The sequence below is a fragment of the Mytilus trossulus genome, chromosome 9 (assembly GCF_036588685.1).
Source record: "Mytilus trossulus isolate FHL-02 chromosome 9, PNRI_Mtr1.1.1.hap1, whole genome shotgun sequence".
Classification (NCBI taxonomy): domain Eukaryota; kingdom Metazoa; phylum Mollusca; class Bivalvia; order Mytilida; family Mytilidae; genus Mytilus; species Mytilus trossulus.
In genome coordinates this window covers 34,406,089-34,428,084 of record NC_086381.1, presented here as the reverse complement: position 1 = coordinate 34,428,084, position 21,996 = coordinate 34,406,089, and the positions used below count along the sequence as shown (strand labels likewise).

The following is a 21,996-nucleotide window of genomic DNA, read 5'->3' as shown; positions in this document are numbered from 1 at the left end:
GTTTTGTGATATCAGTAAAGCATTTGACCGGGTCTGGCATGAAGGCCTCCTTCACAAACTAGAAAAATATGGAATGAGAGGGGACTTATTAAAATGGTTTAAAAGTTATTTATCCGAGAGAAGACAAAGAGTTGTCATAGGGGGACAGACATCTGATGTGTATAGCATTAAAGCAGGTGTCCCCCAGGGCTCAATTTTAGGCCCTGTATTATTTTTATTATTCATAAACGATATTGTCTGTGACATATCATGCAACATCCGACTTTTTGCTGACGATACATCATTATATATAGTTGTTGAGGACGAGTATGCTACAGCTGAATTAATGAACTCTGATATAGAAAAAATTCACTCATGGTCTCAACAATGGCTAGTTAATTTTAATCCAAAAAAAAAACCATGACTATATCTAGAAAAAGAGCAAAACCCCATAATCCACCAATATATATGAATGATACACTGATACAAGAGGTTGAGGAACATAAACATTTAGGGTTAACTTTTCAAGAAAACGGTTGTTGGGAAAGTCATGTAAACTATATATATATTATTGATAAAGCTACGCCTCGCTTAAATCTTATGAGGAGTTTAAAGTTTAAGCTATCGCGTAATAATCTACAAGTTATATATATCAGCTTCATCAGGCCCATTCTCGAATATGCAGACACTGTGTGGGATAACATACCAATTTACTTAAAGGACAAGCTAGAGAGCATTCAAATAGAAGCGGCTCGTATAGTCACAGGTGCCACTAAGCTTTGCTCTAAATCTAATCTTTATAATGATACTGGTTGGGTGTCTCTAAGTGAAAGAAGATCCAGACATAAAATTATTAAGTTTCACGAAATGTTTCACGATCAAGCTCCTAACTATCTTTGTAGTCTCGTTCCTCAACAACTATATCAGGTCTATAATTATAATACTAGAAGTGCATTTAATGTTCAAAATATGAACTGTAGAACTGCTTTTTATCAAAATTCTTTCCTACCATCTGTAATTCGTGATTGGAACAGGCTTCCACAAGATGTTAGATGTAATCCTTCAAATTTTACACTTAAAAATTATATAAATCGAGATACTAAGAGTGTCCACACACATTATAATGCTTGTTGTAGAAAAGGCCAAATACTTCACGCCAGCCTCCGGTTGAACTGCAGTGGCTTAAATGAACACCTTTTCCAGAAAAATATTGTTCTTTCCAGTCTCTGTATATGTGGGCAAGTTGAGAGCAGCAAACACTATTTGCTAGAATGTCATAATTATCGACTCATCAGAACACAAACCATTCACACTACCAATATATAATATACAAACATTATTATCAGGTAGTGAACTAATCAGTGATGAGGAAAACGAAAATATTTTTAAAGTTGTACAAAGATTTATTTTAGAAACAGGGAGATTTGGTCCGTAACAATTATTTTTATGTCGATGTCGTTTAAGATTTTGAAACTTTATTTGATGTAACCTTATTTTCGAAACATTAACATATTTCTCAGTTACATGCACCTTAATTATTTAAATAAGAGTTGATCACATTTTTCGATCAAACTGACTTCTGAGCAACGGGCAAACCACAGAATAAACATGTTAGCTAAGAATTGAAAATTACGTTATACGAGATTCAAATACTATGTTCCTAATTTTGTCATTTTTTTTTTAAAGGGAGACGGATTTATATAAGTTTTTCTTGTTTCCGAATCCCTGTATTTCATATTGTATAATAATATTTTTGTGCACTTCTTGAAATAAAATATTGTTTAAACTAAGACAGATAATATGCGTTACCCTTTCTTTAATATTCGGTAAAAATCGAATTTAAAGTAAGCGGTTATGCATTTTGTCATTTCCACCACATTGTTTTCAGATGCCTGTAGATTGTCGATACCGTTGACAAAAGTACCAGATATCGTTTTGTATATGTATATATATGGTCGTATGTATATTATGGTAGAATCATGCAAATTGTGTCTTATATTATATAGAATAGTAATATAAAGTTATATGTCTCTTTAGAATAAACTTGCCTTGACAGTAGAGGTTTTTTTTTGTTGCTCTTGCGAAATTTATAATTTTAACATTGTTTTGTTGCTCTTGTGAAATTTATAATATTAGCAGTATGGGGAGCTAAGTGTATGTCCCTCGTGAACATAATATGGTGGAGTACTTCCAAACAAATACCGTTTAGTGCATTTTATGAGTGCTGGTTTCACCAAGGATAATGATACAACTTCTGTCATTTCAGACCAACAGGCTGTCGGCGAAATTAGTTTTGACTACGTTAAATTCTAAGAATGTTCATACAACATAGTATAAAGTTATATAGCTGCCACGCATTTGACATCGGACCAGATTTTTAGATCATTGTGTAAAATTTGGATGTTCAGGGTGATTTAGCAAATAATCAGAAGTAGCCATGGGAGTTTTTCGTCAGCAAATAGAAAACTGCATTTTGAAAGATTTACTAGCAATCTCTAACATTTTTCTGGCTTTTAAATTTGTAAGTACAGTCCTAGATGGCTCATAGTTTGAATCAAATCTGCACCTTGATGAATGATTGCAATGTTCATGCTTATGACAATAATGGTTAACAATGTTATCCAAACTTTCCTTCAGTTTTAGAGAATTTTGCTCACAGTTACAGACAGCCCAGTTAATGTGTGTTGCTATGGGTTCAACTTTATCTCCTAGCTGTACACTCCAACTTATACCCTCTGAACGTTTGGTACCATTGGAAATCTTGGTGACAGCTTTTTTTACAGCCTTGACAGCATGCCATAAGTCATTCTGATTAACGGTAAATTGAGTGTCCCTCACAAATTTATTTACAGCCAAATTTCTGTCATGTGCGTGAATTTTTATGGACACATTCTTATTCTCCAAATTTTCATATATTATATGTGTTTGTCAATTGATTGAATGCTTTCATTTTCAGCATGTTCTTTATATTTTCTAAAGAATTTCGATCTTCTCTCTTTAGTGATGCAGCCAATTCCTGCCCCCATTAACAAATCTAGTGTAATGTACTGGCAAAAGTCCACTACTATAAAATGCATGACAAATCCTGTGATTGACCAAGAACTCATCATTCGGAAGGTAAGATGATGACGACCATCAATAGGAATGTGATTTTTCCTTGTTACACATCAGTCTTACAGAGTTACATGTCCTTTCATAGTTCTTTTCAATACTTTAAGCTATCCATCACAAATACTGGTATGTGCCTCAAAGAGTTCTCCATATGTGTCCAAAGACTTTTCTGCAGTAACAAATAGCCCTTGGTCTACATACTGGCTTCTTGTTTGGGAATAGGTGGATGGAAAAGGATGAAGTTCTTTCGAATTGTCACTTCCAAGTTGTTATTTAATCCAAAAGTCTAAAAGTTCCTCTATAATTAAACTATTGTTAACTGGCTTATTCAAAGTTGAAGTCAAATAACCCTTTACTTTTTGAAGCTTTTCCAAAATCCTACTTTTGACAGTTTCGTCACCAGGAATTTCTATTCTAAAATTGGGTGGACGTTTTCGTGATGAATCTTGTTTTTCAGTAGCCATGACTAACCATGAAAGAAACTGAATAAATTCAGGTTATTATTAGGTGCGTAAAAACGTATAAAATGGTGATATAACTATAATGTTCTATTTCATATACGGATGCCCACATATTTATTTTTTTATTTCATGAAAGTAATAAATGTACCATAACGTATTTATAACGCGTATACAGTTTAAACAGCTTGTTATCATTGATATCTAAAGCTTTTACCTGACATTTAATTTTTATGAAAGGCCTACGCTTAGGAATAAACCACTTATTTAAAAGATGTATATTTACTTGTATATCAGTATTTCAAAAATTCATATTTTTCGATGAAAAACGCATACCAATTGCCCTGATCTTTGAGTTTCTTTGTATTGCAACATGGCAGTAGGAAAAGAAAAATGCTTGGAGATTTTAAAAGCAAACTTGTTGGTACTGTTGACCTTAGTGGGTGCTGCAGTGGGATTTATTATAGGTGTGGTTGTTCGGAATACAAACCCAACGGACAGCACACTCATGTGGGTTGGTAAGTAAATAATAGTTACTCTAGTATTTTAATTTGACCTATGAAAAAAAAATCATTTGTTTGACTGGATCTGTACAAATCTTAAGCTTTCAGATAAATAGAAAACAGTTCGTTACATTTTAATCATATTCATTACTTCAACTTGTTTTCACCTATACCTGCATCTTTTGTATCACCAGTAATGCTTTCAACAACTGAAGCTAAGTCCTCAAGACCGCACAAGTAAAGTGAATGTATAAAGGTAGAATAATAACTGATGCGATAAATATTGTACGCCGTATTTCAATTATTGTACATAATATAGAATGGAACATATCAAGAATTTGAACAACAAACTTATTGTAGTGACTTAATTGTACTAGTAATTGTATTTAAAATAATGGCTTTAAACAAACTCATTCTAAACGTTTACCAAATTCAACACTGTAACTAGATCTTCGAATATTGTTTTTATTCGTATAAATATTGATTTGGTTGTTAGTAAATAAAGATATAACTAAATGTTTAATATTTATGTTTATATAAACAATCATAGCTTATATCATGTACTAGTATGTACATACAATGGCCCCTGTAGTTTGATAATATCTGTCTTGTAAAGAGTTGTTTCATTCGTAACCATACCACATCGTCTTATTTTTGTATGTAGTGTAATAAATATGATTTGACTGTTAACTAAAATAAATAATTTTGCAAGTAATCGTCCTACTCATATTTAGAACACCAGTCTCTGAAAGAAAGAAAAATCATATATACCTTAAACAATCAGTTTTATTCTCTTTTGTATATTTCAACTGCTTCCTTATTTTAAAAAATTAAATGAACAAAAAAGTTACTTCCGATATATTTTTCTGATTGTGTACTTTTTGTTTAAAACTTTGTGGCAGATCTTTAGTAATATACTAGTATCAATTTTTGGTTTTAGTTTCGTACGTGAAATTTCAGTGCTTTACGATATCCATTGTGTTTAGGGGACAGCTGAAGTCCGACTTCGGATGTGGGATTCTCATGGTGTTTTGAAGACCCATTTGTAGCCTTCGTCAGTTTTCTGCTCTTTGGTCGGATAATTGTCATTTGACACATTCTCAATTTTATATTGACGTATATAAACACTTGTGCATTCTTAAAGAAAATAAAAACTATGAGTTGAACTTTATATGACCCGTTTGTTTTTGTGTCCTTGTGTGTCCAGCTATTGAATAAAAGTTGTATTTGTATAACAAAATACCAATACCGAAAAACAGTGCAATAATTTCATATTGCTTACTTTTCAAGCGAGAGATCTTTTTTTATTATTGCAAGGATTTAGACTTTAAACATTCAAATTTATTTCTCAACAAAGCAAATTGCATTGCATATAAATATGTTTTCCAATTAACCTAAACGAATCATTATATATATACTGAAGCTATTTCGGAAGATTTCAATTAAACGTTTAATTAATCTTATATAAATTAAGTATTCCTTTTTTATTCCAATTTTTATTTATTTATTGATAAAACGCAATATTTCTATTTTTACTTATTTAATAGTGCATTATTATATGATATGTTCTTACTGAATTGAGGTTTTGTTTACTGCAAATCATTGGCTTTGTCAAATTAAAATATTTTGGTATGTAAGCTATACATTTTTAAACGAACAGCTATATTTCGGTTATGATACATTCACAGAGTCTTTTCATACAGTGCTAATGCACATCTTTTATTTCTTTTTCTTCTTATTATCTACCTTTCAAATAATGACGTACGGCGAGCGTTTGTATGAAATTCTCTTTTTCAGTTTACAGCTTATGGCTTGTCAGCCAGTAAAATTAACAGCATATTATATTTAATCACATTATTAAAGTTACGAGACTCAGTGTTCTTGTTTGTAGAGCGAAAAATTAATATGTTTTGCGAAGATAACTTGGCATCCAGTAAAAAACGGTGATTTCATGTTTAAAACAACAACAAAAAAGATTCAGAAAAATTTGTCTTCATATAGCAAACATTGTTTAAATATATAGTTACCAAATAAAATAACAAATTATGATTCAGCTTTAACTTTTGTTTAAGGTATCCTTGGAGAAATTTATCTAAACATGCTGAAAATGATGATAGTTCCTCTGATAGTGGCTTCAGTAATTACAGGTAATTAGGTTGATCATTTTGATTAAAGGGAAACATTTTCAAAAGAAATTGACACAAAACAAAAGGAAAGGCCCCATTTACAGCAATTTTTTCAAATACAAAGCCTTATAAATGACAACCACGTCATAACGAGGTTCATTAGAGGCTTATAATTCAGAAAGTGTTTTAAGAAAATATAACGGGGTAAAGCACTCTGGTGATTTTAAATGTTTTATTAATAGTCAAACATTTCATACTATGTGTCTTCCGTAGTATGGAAATTATTATCATAAACTTGGGTCATATAATATAAGATTGGTTATAAAAATTATAGACGAAATGTACAAAAAGGATAAACAAACTCATAAACTGACTACGCCATGGCAAAAAAAGAAAAAGACAAACAGACAAACAAGTGCACAAAACAAAACATCGAAAACTAAAAAACTTAGCAACATACCCGAACCCCACCAAAATTGGGGGTTATCTCAGGTGTTCCAATAGGGTAAGCAGATCATGTTTCACATATGACGACAGTCGTGTTCCTCGTGTAAATACAAAGCTAATGATAAGACCAATTCTGTAGGTAACATTTGGGGAGAGAAGACGAGATTGCCAGTACGATAATTGGAGCGTATCCGTCGTCATCGGTGAGACCGATATTCTATAACGGTCAACAAACTCGTGATGGCGACCGTAAAATTTAGAAGGGATAATTGCAACTTCACTAGTTGAAACTCTCAGTTTAATAGCTTCTTTGTGAGTAGCGACCAACTATCAAGTGAATCCTGATAGGAAATACTAGTCCATGAATATTGTATCAACTGGGATATATATGTACTCAATACACAAGTGCTGCTGAATGATTGTTGTTTCATAGAAATAGAAAGTTCACAATTGGGACAATGAAATCATTTCTTTTGAATTAAAGTTTTGTTTTCAAATGACCCTCATTGTCAATTTGTAGATGTAAGTTAAGATATGGATCAGACGTCACCGTTTCTGTTATATCCTTTATATCAAGATCGATGTGATAGATGTTCAGAGCATGTTCAAAATTATTAAATGATAGAACATCATCTTTATGACGGAAAGCAGAGTACAGGATACTTTATTTTCTTCCCAATAAGTTATAAGAACATACATGTAGATATGTTGAACATTTCTTCTTTCAATTGAAAATTAAGACTTGTGACATAAATTATTTGCTAGATATTGAAGATTTTGAATGATGAAATGCTCATGAATAACATCTTAGTCTCGTATGGTTGACTGTCATCTATCTGATATCCTAACAACTATTTAATTTCCAAAAACTGTAACTTTTGATGTTACAAGTCAACCAGACCCCTTTTATGTCAATAGGTTTAGTATATGACCTATGATTGCCAATGATACAAATTTCCACCAGAAACCCAAATGATATAGCCGCTAGCAACTTTATGTCACTGTTTGGTCTTTAATAATGAACAAAACCCTTCCCACATAGACCAAGATATAAAAGTCCTGGCATTGAAAATGTGGAACAAATTCATATGAGAGGATAAAATGCATTATTTTTGTAAAAAACAATAAACAAAATAACACATTTTCTTACATTTAATATTTGATATGATAATTTATTTGATTAAACAGGAACATCTACCCTAGACCCTAAATCAAATGGGAAAATTAGCTTAGTTAGTTTGGGTTATATTTTGAGTACAAACTTCCTTGGATGCTTAGTTGGCAGTATACTTTGTGTGATCATTCGACCAGGTAATATTTTCATATTCAATGGCAATAAATACTTCAAGCAAATTATTTATTCTGTAAAAAAAAAAACCACAAAGTTATTTAATTTACACACTTGTTGATTCACAATGAACAGAATGATTAAATGTACTTTAAATTTATTTGAGTTTAGTATCTTGTGTACTTTTAACCGTTTTATCCGTTATTCATGAACAAAGGACTTTTTAAAGTATGTTTAACTTTATCGAATTGTTATCTCTCTCAAAATCTGTCATTCGCTTTTCATTTTAAATTTTAAAGACATTCAATTTTGACAATATTCAACATGGTTGAAAACAAATTAAATACATCTCTTATACGTTATATAACTCTAAATCTATAAAACCGAGTTAAATCTGTAAATTATATTTTTATCTTTCATTGCATGGCTTAACTTAACTTTATTCATACTTTAAGATTACTGTTAATGGTCAAATAGTCTAGAACAGTGTTTTATCGTTTGATTACAGGTGAAATAGCTAAAACAGAAGTTAAAGCATTAAACTCTGTTCCTTTAGAAACGGAGGACATTTTCGCTGATTTACTGAGGTAAAGTAAGGAGAGAATTATACTTGCCCTTTTAAATTTACAACGCATCTTTAGTATTCAGATGATACAAAGAGAGCACTCAATATAATCCACGAATGAAACACAATCTTGTTACCAAATGGAACAAAAAAAAAAACGAAAAAAAAAACCGAAAAAAACACACTACAATAAGCTATACAATATAAACTATAAAAAATATAAAAAAATAAGAATCTCAAACTCAATCGTTACAAGATTGAATTCTTGTGTATTCGAGGAGACTTTTTTGTCGAATTTTGCGGTCAGATTAGTTCAATTCAATGTTAATACTACTGATTTGTCCATAAAAGTGCTCAATGGGTGTTATACAATTGTATATCAATGACATGAGTGAAAATTAAATTCCGTATTATCATTACTATCATTACCAGCAGTGGTAATATTGATGTTACCGCTGTCAAATGTAATTTTATACGGTCATTTGAAGGTTTCTATCCGTTTGATTGATTTCAAATAGAAAGAAGAAATATATTATAACGATCACGCTGTTGTTAACTTTAACATCAATAGTAAAAATTGGAAAATAACACAGTTAATAATTTCATGCGTCCGAAGCTCTTTTCTGGAACTACCTTCATTATGAATGCTCAAAGCCAAACATTTGAAATCCGCAGGTGTATGAGTACCGAACTCGTTGAAGAGCTATATGACAAAAAAAAACATAAAATAAATAACCAAAAATTCATCTAAAGTCAACTTTGCCTGAGGGAGTGGAAACCTTAGTTTCTTAATAATTTCAAAATTTATAGTAACATGTACTATACTTGATACGGATTAAACTTCAATTGTTTTCATAAGGTGCAACCTTAATGGCCTGTTTATGTGTAAAACATAAGAAACAATTACATAAATGCAAGATAACTTTAATGGCACAATACAGAAATAAGCTTGAATCAATAAATGCCTGATAGTTTTCTTAGTGTTGTTGGATTGGTGAATTGTATTTGAAATCTTATGATATTGAAATTTGCAAATTTCCTGTTTCAATAAACATTGCCAGTTATTATTTTTCTTATTTATTTCGAATAAAATGTCTGTTGAGGACAGCTTTCATGTAGTTTCTTTTTATCAATCGATATATCAAATATTTGGTTTTTGTTTTACAGAAACATTTTCCCCGACAATTTGATATCTGCAACTTTTCGCAAGGTATAATATTGTTATAAGTTTAATATGTGTTGTGTTGGAATATTGCAGTACACGTGTCCATCAGTAAAAGTTCATTTACTTAAATGTTAGGTGTTTCTCACTAACCATATATATGAACTATTATAATATACATACACAAACATTTTTCTTTATTCCTTTTATCTTACTATATAATAGATTTAGTTTTAGTTTTTCCGTATATCATCTTCTCGAAACTAAGTTACGTAGGACTTTATTTCATATTGCCAATGTTCCCTAATTTCTGTTTGATTTTCAAATCCTGTATTTATAATAATAAAACATTAACAGATATCTTAATATAATAGTAATAATAATAATAATAATTCGTTCAAGTATATGGTGATTACCTCGCTTTTTATGAAATACAATATTTTTCTCAATTCTTTATTTACCGCAAAATACTCATTTGAAACAAAGTTCTAATAGTTACTTATGCATCTTCTAATTGATAAGACCTATGTTTTGCATTATTTAGACGCCTACATAATTTCAAGGTAAACGGGTGTAGTAGTTTCATGTAAAATTTACGAAATGACACAAGCTTAAATAAAGGCATCAGTAGTACAATGTATACCGCTGTTCGAAATTCATAAATCAATTGAGAAAAAAGCAAATCCGGGTGTATAGCGCAAACTAAGGGAAACACATCAAATGTAAGAGGAGAACAACATCACGAAAACCCAACACACACAGAAACGATCTATAGAATAACAAAGGCAATTTTCCTGACTTGGTACAGGACATTTTAAGAAATAAATGTTGGGTTGAACCTGGTTTTGTGGCTAGCCAAACCTCCCGCTTTTAAACCTATACTCTAGCTTAACAATCAATATTCATAAAACATCACCAAATGCCTTTCAACAGAGAAAACTCAAATTAAAGATTAATTAATTACATTTTTCTATATCTCGTAGATAATGCCCATTTAAGTATCGTTTCACCTTATTTTAGGCTTCATTATTATGTATTCCTCAAATTTCCTCAAAAATGTGTTTGTGCTTTTGATTTTGACATTCGATTTAATTAGGGACTTTCTGTTTTGATTTCACTTTTTTCAATAACAATGCATGCAAAAAGCCGTCGAAAACTATACGTCTGTCTTATATCGTAATATAGGTAAGAAAAAAAACATACATGTCTTCATCAGAATCCCACAAGTTTGTTTGCTGTTTTTTCAGACAATTACGAGCTACGATACGGAGAAGTACAAAGCAAATGTGACTATAAATGGGACGATCGTAGAAGTCATAGAAACTATGGTGACTGGAAAGAATCTATCAATTGCTAATAGCACAAATATTCTAGGTATATTTCTGCCATAGAGATTGTTATGATCAATGTTTACATGTATATTAACGAATACGTATTTAATTTATTTAAAAAGAAATGATCAGGAAACACATACCAAGTTACTGTACACCAACAATTGAACTTGTAACCATGTTGACATGTTTTAAAAGTAAACAAACCCTCAGAAGTGAAGAACAATACATACAGATACGCTATGTGTAAAAGTTAAATGACGATAGCTTACATAAAATATTTACAGTCACAAAAATTATCAAAAGTATTCTTTTTCATATCACTACAATCATCATTTATTCAATTACTCGAATATGTTTCGATCTATACATGTCAGTGGGAAAGTGTGGGTCAGCTTTTTCACATCCTTGATATATATCTGTTAAAACATAACTTCATTTATTTAGGTATTTTGATAGCTAGTGCCGTATTTGGCATTGCCACTGCGTCTACAAAAGAAATTGGACAACCTTTCTTCAAGTTCTTCTACGCAGCTACTGAAATTATATTAGTAATATTAGGAAAACTAATTTGGTAAGGATTAAAAAATAGTTTGTAAACGTTATCTTCTGGCAAATCACAATCAACTCGTTTGAGAAACCAGACTTGAAAAAGACGCGCGTTTAGCTACACAAACAAACCAATCAGTGACGTTAAAAGTGTTAGGCCCTTGTGATGAATGGTCTTTTTATATATGATTATGAATACTTTGTTATGGTAATTGGGTTGATAGAACTATATTGCATATCGACTTGATCACATTTTTAATTATCAGTTGTCACATGCACTAAATCTCCGATTTAATAAAAAAAATTAAGACAAATGATGATGTTAATGGTATATCTACAATATCATGTAGTGAAGTTATTCAGAGCTTATGTAGATTCAGTAAAATCAATGATTAGGTGTTTTGCCCCAAAAAAATATTAATAAGAAGATTTGGTATGAGTGCATACTTAATATCTGGTTTGCCATTTATTGCATTAATAATGTTTGTTGGCGTTAGCAACTATGTATTATGAAGTTTAATTTCAGGTTTACTCCAATTGGTGTGGCGAGTCTGATTGGTAAAACTATTGGAAGAACTAAGAACTTGGAGGATGATTTCAGTAGACTTGGTTTATACATAGCAACTCAAATGATTGGTTATTTACTCTTCATGATAGTAGCAGTTCCATTAACATACTTTATACTGATGAGAATGAATCCGTTTAGATTTCTTTTCACTCTGATTCATGCTTTTATAATAGTGTTTGCTACTACTAGCACGTAAGTACAACAAACTTGTAATTAAACTTGAAAGCACGTTTCCTTATTACTAAATATCAGAAATTACTACTATAGCAGCCGTACTGTGACCTATAAATGTTAATGTTTGTGTCATGTTGGTCTTTTGTGGATAGTTGTCTCATTGGCAATCATACCACATCTTCTTTTTTATATTAACAGAAGACATATTGAGTGTTGTGTATACAGACATTTCTGCACCACCACTAAATATGAAAAGGACAGAATTACAAGCAGCATGAACACGCCTTACAAAAAGTCAATCCAGATCTCGTTTAATTTCATTTATTTTCACATACTTTAAAAATGAAATCGACAGATTAAAAGAAACCTGCAATACAAATGCTAGTATTCAAAATGAGTTATCTGTCGTACCATATCATAAAGGTTGAATACATTGTGTCGAAGATTGATTGATATATTGCTGTGTATTTCACTTAGCATCAGATACCTACATGTATGACAACACGTTTCTATATAACAGACACGAAAGACTACCCATAAACACAATTATAATTGTATGATGGAACTAGAATTTATAAAACTCTCGTGAGTATCCAAATAAAGCCACAGCAACTGTTTCATCTGAGCGTCACTGTTTTGATCTGAGCGTCACTGATGAGTCTTATTTAGACGAAACGCGCGTCTGGCGTATTAAATTATAATCCTGGTACCTTTGATAACTATAATCATATTACTCATAAAATTCGACAAGACATCTTGCAAAATTAATACCTAATTTTGCGTTTATGAGTGGAAAAGTGCTACGTATGTAGTGTTTAAAATCAATATTACTCTATCTTACATATGTTTACTCATTTAAATTTAATAATAAGTATTGAAGTCATTTCATTGTTTTATCTATAAATATGTAACATGGTAGTAATCGAATTTTGCTCCAAACAAAACATTATTGAAACATTTAAATAAGAAGCACTTTTGAGTTTTCAAATAAGTACAGCATACTAATTCATGCACGATAAACCTGGGTTTTTTTTATTAGTGCCATTGCTATTCCTGAAAGTATACGGCAATTAGAAGGACCAAATAAATTAGACCGCAGAGTGACTCGATTTGTTATTCCATTATGTGCTGCTATTGAACGTTGTGGAAGCTGTATTTACATAAGTATATCCTGTTTGTTTGTCATGCAAATCACTGAGCAGGAAGTGGACGCTGCTTCTGTCGTTTTAGTAATGTGAGTGTTTAACCGTTATATTTAGTTTTGTATACGATGACTATTGTTTTAACATAAAATAAAATTGATATACATTTAAAAATTCCAAAAGACGAGCACCAAATATGAATATACGGTCTTTATTTAGTGCTCCGTGTTATTGTTTTCAAAATATCAGCAAAAGAAGATCAAGAACAATATTTGACGATATGGTAACTCTGCAAAGCACTCATATCTGCATGACTTCATAAACAAATGTCAAGATACAAAAACAAGCCCAGCTTTGCCCCGCAATTCGCCCGTAATTACAGCTCATCTGACACTGACAACGATCAATCTTACTGTCCCACCCCCAAAAGAATAAGTACGATGTCATCTACAAATACCTCACCATCACCATCACCATCACACGCCGCAAAAACAGAAAATCTGTTGACGATCTATTCAAAATTCTAATAACCATCAAAGACAATCAAGAATCTATGAGAAAATCAATACAAAGAATGACAAATTTAGAAAAAAACTTTACCAGTGAAATCAAAGAGAACATGGACAAAGTGAAATCTGAAATGACGCTAGAATTCGCACAAGTTGACAATAAAATTATAGAACTTGAAACAAAGATGAAAGATGTAGAATTTAAACTATCTCAAAATGTAAACATTGAAAATAGTGCGAATAGTGTTCACCCAAAGCTTGTGTTTAAAAATGTACAACCGATCGATAACGAGGGTGAAGAAAGTTTAAAGGTATACGCTAACGGTCTACTGCGTGCGTTAGAGCTTGACTTTGATGTATTGAAAGTTGAAAGGATCACCGCACACCTTAATCGGACCGCCGCAAGCCCCAATCAAAGACCAAAACCGTTAATCGTATCTTTTGCTGATGAAACTCAACGTACTAATGTTTTGAGAAACAAACGCAAGTTAAAAAACAACGAAAACTTTAGTAACATATATATAGAGCCAGATCGCTCTAGACGCGAACGGATGCAAGACGCCAACATGCGGCGAAGAGTGAAGGCTATCCCGGATCTTGAATTTAAAAGCGGACGAATCGTTCAAAAAGAACATTGATTACTCGGCCAGCCAAATAACTTTGATTCAGAACTTTTAATAGATAGTTGGAATTGTAATGGGTGGTATTTGTCCCATCATTGTGATGACAGTAGAACTTTGCGAGAGAATATTTTACACGCCCTTAATTGTGATATAATTGGGTTAAGCGAAACGCACCTGAAAGGGGATGATAAAATCGACTTACTTGGGTACAAATGGATCGGCTCAAATAGAAGAAACATTTTACATAACTCATGGCGGGGAAGCGGGGGTGTTGGATTTTTATTGAAATCGAGTTTGCTACAACATTTTGAGGTGAACATTTTAGACAATAATCGAGATGACATCTTATGGATACAAGACATGAAAATGTACTTTTGTGTATGCTATTTACAGCCTGAACGTTCAAGCAGGGGAAATATAGCGCAAGATTTTTACGACAGTTTACTGTAACAAATCTTTTTATACAGTAATGATGTTCCAATATTCCTTTGTGGCGATTTTAACGGACGTGTCGGATCTATTCAAGATTTTGACGATATGATGGACTTAGTTCCAGAACGAAAATGGGTTGACGATACAAGAAATGCGTTTGGTGATCATTTGGTGAATTTTCTTAAAGACAGTAGATGTTGTATGTTAAACGGTCGGGGGAAAGAAGATAAAAACAATTTCACGTATGTATCAAATATCGGTAAATCGGTGGTGGACTATATGATCGTACCGTACAACTTGTTGACGCAGTATAAAAACTTTGAAGTGAAACTCGTTTCTGATGTCATTTCTGATCACGATCTTCCATTGGCATCGAATTCAAATCCTCCGGATCATGTCGTTTTTACAGTGCTCTGTTCAACTATCTAGATATTCTAAACTGAATGAAATAAACTTTGAAAAACAAGATCAAGCATCAAGGAATACGGATAACCCAAACAATTTTCTCAAAAGAAAATACAATGTCAAAAGTATCTCTACGAACATTTTCTCGAGCGAACGGTGCGTCGTAGCACTTAGCGGCATTATAGACTCACTACTAAGAGTACAGAACGTCAAAAACGAAATCGACGCAATTTATGATACCCTTATTAACACACTCCGCGATGAAATGAGCGAACATATGTTGTACAAAGATATCAGGTCATCGACTAAAAAGGTGAAAAATAAAGGCAAACCCTATTGAAATAATGAATTGTAGAATCTGTTCAAACGAGCTTGTAACGCGGAAAAAAACTATCTTAGATTCAAAGGTGATCATCGCAGGAAACTTACATTGAAAATGGAATTTAAGACGAAAAGAAAAACATTCGATAAGGCACTGAGACAGGAAGAACAAAAATTCAAGAAGGAACGTAGAGAAAAGATACAAACGCTGAATACATCGAACCCAAAAGAATTCTGGAATGAGATCAGGAAATTAGGACCTGGAAGGAAACATACAACCATCGATAACGTAGTGATGGATGATGGCACTTATTCTAACGACCCGAATGTAATCCGAGAAAGATGGAAAGAAGAATACTCAGAACTTTTCTCCGAAAACACTACAAACGTTGATAGTGAGTTCATGGAGAGAATTTAGGCACTTAACAGTCAATGGGAGCTAGAATTCGAACAATTGTAGATGATAATGAATCTCAACACATAAGTACCATGAACGATGAGATTACGATAGAAGAAACAAAACGTGCGATTCGAAAAGCGAAAAACGAGAAAGCCGTAGGACTGGACAATATTCCGAATGAAATAATAAAGAACGAAAAACTGCTAACGGTCCTACATCGCCTTTTTACCACTTGTTTTACGCATGGAATAGTTCCGGACTACTGGACCAAGAGTTTCATTCATCCTCTTTTGAAGAAGGGAAAAGACTATAGAGATCCTTTAGGATATCGATGTATAAGCCTCATCTCCACAATAGCGAAAACGTACAGCAATATTCTTAACACTCGACTTCTTGAATATCTAGAGGAAAATAGTTCACTCAGCGAAGAACAGAATGGATTTCGGAAACTCCGATCATGCTTGGACCATATATACAGTTTGTGCACTATTCTCCAAAATCGAAAACTTGCGAATAAAGACACTTTTCTTTGTTTCATCGATTTTCAAAAGGCGTTCGACTCCGTAGATCACAACCTACTTTTTCACAAACTTTTGTCAATTGGAATTCATGGAAATATGTACAAAGCGATCAAGTCAACTTATGAAAAGCTTCAAGCAGCAGTACGCTTAAACGGATCTCTAACAGACTGGTTTTCAGTAGAGGCAGGCGTCCGTCAAGGTGATAATTTAGCACCGACTCTGTTCGCAGTGTTTGTTGACGATCTAGTGACGGAAATAAACAGTATTGGTAAAGGTATTAACATTGGAACAGATTCATTAAGCTGTCTTCTCTACGCCGACGACATAGTACTGATCTCAGATACAGTAGATGGATTACAATCATTACTTCATTGTGTAACCGATTGGTCAAAGACATGGCAACTTAAAGTGAATACGGACAAAACGAAGATAATGCACGTACGGAAAGCTTCGAAACCTAAGAACGATTACGAGTTCTAGTTAAACAATATGACTCTCGAAACAGTCTCGAAATACAGATATCTTGGACTTGTAATTAATGAACATTTGGATTATAAGGAAACAACAAACGAACTAGTTTCAAGTGGAAGCAGATCATTGGGTTCACTTGTGTCGAAATACTATGCAATGGATGGAATGGACTCTGATACATATACGAAGATTTTTGACTCGACAGTTTTACCTATACTAGAGTATGGATCCGGTGTGTGGGGACATAAACGCTATGATTCATTAGAAAGACTGCAATATAGAGCTATACGTACTTTTCTCGGTGTAAGTCTAACAACGCCGATACCCGCAATCACTGGAGATATGGGATGGTATCCGATTCACCATAGAATTCAGGTCAATATTGTGCGTCTTTATTGTAGACTAGTCAAATTACCTGACACTAGAATATGTCGTAAAGTTTTCGTCTGGGATCAAAATGTATCTACCAGATATCGTGATACGTGGTTCAATCACGCAAAGAAATTGTTTGATTCATGCGGACTCAACGATGTGCTTTTTCTAGATAATCAACATATTATATATAACGCCATACTTAATCGATTCTGTGAAAACTCATTTAGAAAACGAACATAAACAATCTTGGTTTGACAATATTCAACAAATGCCTAAACTGAGAACGTACAAACTTTTTAAAACAGAATTTGAAACAGAAACTTTTCTGAAACGTTGCTTAACTAGAAGTCAACGATCTTCTATTTCACGTATGCGTTGTGGGACATTTCCTTTAGAAATCGAAAAGGGACGAGTTAGAAACATTCCAGTAGAACGCAGAACTTGTAAAATGTGCGATACAGACTCCGTTGAGGACGAAATACACTATTTGATCCACTGTCCAAAATATACAGAGAAAAGAAACAAACTGTTTGAAAATATTTGTGTAACATTCCGTGATATATCTGGTCTGTCTGACACTGATAAATTGTGTGAGCTTCTTTCTAACCACAAACTTAGCAAACTCGTGGCAAATTTTATAGCAGACTGTTATCATATCAGAAGTATAACACTATGATCATTTGATTTGAAATTATTTATCTTATCTTTTTTGCAATTCGCTTATATTTATAACATGACACTAAATTTTATTAACAATGATAAAGTCTCTTAATTATATGTATGTTAAATAACGATTCAAACAGTGCATCATAAGCCTATTTGGCTGGCTGAAGATGTATATTATGTATTTAATGTAACGATATACTTTATATTCAGGTTGCACTATAATAAACAATTCTTCTTCTTCTTCTTCTATCGTCGTATTAAGGTAGCACAATACAAAGATTCGTTTACTTCCAATCACTAACCTTTGAAATGCTGTAACTTTCTTATGAATGAATAGAAAATAATAAAAGAGGTATATAAAGATAGATAAAAGATTAATCTTTAAAAAGAATGCAATATTTTATTATGCAATCATTATGTAATCAATTATTATGCAATTAGTGGCACAATCTGGGTAAGTTCACTTGAATGAATTTAGCTCTATCATCTCTTTAACTATCTGAGACACCCTTTTAAAGAAATCTTAATCTGGGCTTCAAAAGGGTGTCTCAGATTGTCTCTATGGTAATCCATTCTCTCATAAATCTCTAATTAGTGTAAACATCCAAACCACATAAAAGAAGATAATGTTAAATTATGTGTGAAATTTGTTCTATACATTCTATCTGAAATCTGAGACACCCTTTTGTAGATAATGGCCATAGTATAGGAACAACATATAATAAAATCAATCCTTTAGGGATACCTATGCAGAAGCTTATTTCATTTGAAAGTGGAAATTTGGTGAGAAATATTTTAGACACAGTTAACATCATAATTGGTTACACAATTGTTGCATAATACTAATATTGCTTAAGTTTGAAAGAGTAATCTGTTAGCTATCCAAAACTACCACTTTTTTTTAAATTTTCAAGCAATATTAAGAGAGTTACAGTATTTTAAAACTTGGGAGTTGGAGTTATAAAATATTTGTATTGTGCTACCTTAACACAAAAAAACTTGTAACAACAATAAGTTTTAGTAATACTATAATGTATAAATAATTCGGTACTGACGATTTTTTTTTAGCATTTTAACGACATTTTCGTCGTTGGCCATACCATCTGTGACAGGGGCTAGCTTGATTACTGTCATCATCCTACTCACTGCCTTAAATATTCCCCCTGAAGCGGCGGCACTTCTGTATTCTTTCGAGTGGTTTCTGTAAGTATAACGTACAATGCAATATGAAAAGCGTCTTATCCTTCGAATATTTATATATGATGAGTTATACAATTTTCGTATTCCTCCACCGTAGGCAACAAAGTCATCAAGTGTGACCCTTGACCATCCTGCCGTCCGGCTTTCCGTTCACCTCCCGGCCATCCAAATTTAATGTCCACATTTTTATTTAATGCCTCAGCAAATTTTTATGAAATTAAAACACAGTATTATGAACCAAACCTCTGGACAGAGTTAGAATTAGGACACTAAGTCACTTACCGTTCTATATTAAGGCCATTTTATAACTTGGAACATTGCAAATTGTTTCCTTTTTTTTTTACATGTTTTAGCACTGTTAAAATTTAGTTTTGCCCATTCATATTTTATGAAACACTACAGAATACTGAGAACCACAGCATTTTGAATTTATGTTGCTAAGTATTTATTGTTCTAGATTTATCCCCCTTTCAAAAATGAGGAGGTACATAGTTTGATGCATTCATCCTGTCATAGTTTAAAACTGATAATTTTCCCGTTTCAGAGATAGGATGAGGTCAATTACAAACTACAGCGTGCAAGTGACATGTGTAGTGTTTACTCAGAGGATGTGTTTGTCTTCATTAAAGACTGATAACAAAGATGTTGAAACATTGAATGTATTGATTGAAAAAGAAAATGAAATTCCAATAGCTGAGATGGTTGACGACGATAAATACTTATCAGAGGAAACATTCAATCAACGCCTTTAAAAGACTTATCAAACTCATATGTTTATATATCAATTCTACATACAACTATTACAATTTTTGGTATTTTAATGTATCCAGTGTATTTGTCAAAAAAACTTTATTGTATTTTTTTTTTCAATTGAAAAAGTAATGCCTTAAAATATTATACCAAATATATGTTCTGTTCAATAATAGACCACATTTTATAACCATAAATATAATATATTACATACATATTGTATGTTTTACGATATAATGTTAAAGGTTGTAAAACTGATAGAACATTATGCTTTACATTTGTATTGCATATGTATTGTATAATATATATGTTGTGTCATATGTACTATTGTTTGTCTGTTTGTCTTATTCATTTTTAGCCATTGCGTTGTCAGTTTATTTTCAATTTATGAGTTTGACTGTCCCTCTGGTACCTTTCGTCCATCTTTTAGATATATGACCGTATCAATAATAATTCATGTCAGCACATACTTGCTGACTACTGGGCTGTTGATATCCTCCGGGAATTTAAACTACACCAGCAGTGGCATCGACCCAATTTGAAAGAGGCGGGAAAACAACTTTAGGAATGACATTTGTAAAAGCTGATGCATAAATCATATGTGTAGCTTAACAAAGGGTGCCTGGTCCCCTGCCCTCTAAAAATCCGCCTCTAGTAGTAATTTTCCTCCAACAAATTCCACTTGATATTACACAGTCATTTGACATGTCCTGGCAAAAATCAACGATCCAATCTAAATAAGTTCGGTGAAATGTTCACTTTCAATTGACAAAAAGAGGATCGCAAAAATATATTTAAGTCAGGAGGAACATTGGTGTCATATTTATTCTAATCTTTTTACCGTGTCAAACTTACGAACGCGTGGTTCACAACAAAATTTGGAATCGCGTATATATCTCTACATAATTTGCAAAATGTTTTTTTTTTAAGTTTTAAGGTTACAATACTATCCTATTTTCCTTAACTATAGATATTGAAAAGGCCCTGTGAATCTTCCGTCTTGAAACTGGATACATTGATTAAACTAAAAACCATACAACCATAGCCGTGTCGTTAAAAGGTTCGACAAAATATATTTAAAGGTCTTACTCACAACAAGCCTATACTTTGGGTTTGACATTTTGGTCTGACATGTTACCTCTTTCCCTGAGTGTGAAAGTTGTAAACAAAAATGCACGATTGACTCTCCCTTTCTAGCTTTTCGAATTTCAAACAACACCTCGGTTTTTGTTTCTAGTGCGAGGACATGTAGGATAAATCAAATATTGAATGGACCGACATACCCCATGTTATATGATGTTCTTTGAATTAGGCTTGTTGTAGAGTGTCAAGATGATGCAGATTTTTTTTTAAATATGTCCCAAGGACAGAATGTAGGGTTTTAAAATATCACATTTCGATGGTAATTTATCGCGTTCACTTTTGATAAATTAAAAAATATTTCAATGGAATTCTGCTCTATGATTGATTGTTTCACAAATTCAGTTAATCCTTTTAATGCATGAGTAAAACTCGGAGAATGTGTGGGCTGAATGATGGCTATGAAACAGTAGTCTCACTAAGGACGAATTTTAAATAGACATGAGTTTATTAAGATTAACATATGCATGTACTGAATTTTAATATGTTGATGTCCCCGCAGATAAAGCCCCAAACAACATCGTTGTGTGTGTAAAACTCATTACATTAACTGCTTGATAAACGATTTAGATATTGACGATTCACTTGGAAACTCAACTTCACCCTGACGACACTTACCAAAGAGAAAATCCTAGATAATCATAGATCTGTTCTTTGTTCCTTTGGAATTTCAACCAAAGATGAAGACCTGGATCTTCCATCACTGTATTGGATACCTAAACTACATAAGTGTCCTCACACACAACGGTATACTGCTGGGTCTTCCTCTTTCTAAATTAT

General features: G+C 32.5%; 1 protein-coding gene across 2 annotated transcripts; it reads left to right on the top strand.

Moving 5' to 3' along the window:
* Positions 1-3,803: 3,803 nt before the first annotated feature.
* On the top strand, positions 3,804-20,509 carry LOC134685631 (excitatory amino acid transporter 1-like). Of its 2 annotated transcripts, XM_063545555.1 has the most exons (11): positions 3,804-4,066; positions 6,124-6,198; positions 7,813-7,935; positions 8,421-8,499; positions 9,645-9,687; positions 10,887-11,013; positions 11,418-11,544; positions 12,046-12,279; positions 13,301-13,495; positions 19,195-19,329; positions 19,871-20,509. In XM_063545555.1, exons 1-11 carry the CDS (start codon positions 3,922-3,924, stop codon positions 20,076-20,078), a joined length of 1,491 nt encoding a protein of 496 aa, XP_063401625.1. In that variant the 5' UTR covers positions 3,804-3,921; the 3' UTR covers positions 20,079-20,509. The 2 variants fall into 2 exon arrangements, with proteins under 2 accessions (XP_063401625.1, XP_063401626.1); XM_063545556.1 differs by lacking the exon at positions 6,124-6,198.
* Positions 20,510-21,996: the final 1,487 nt, after the last annotated feature.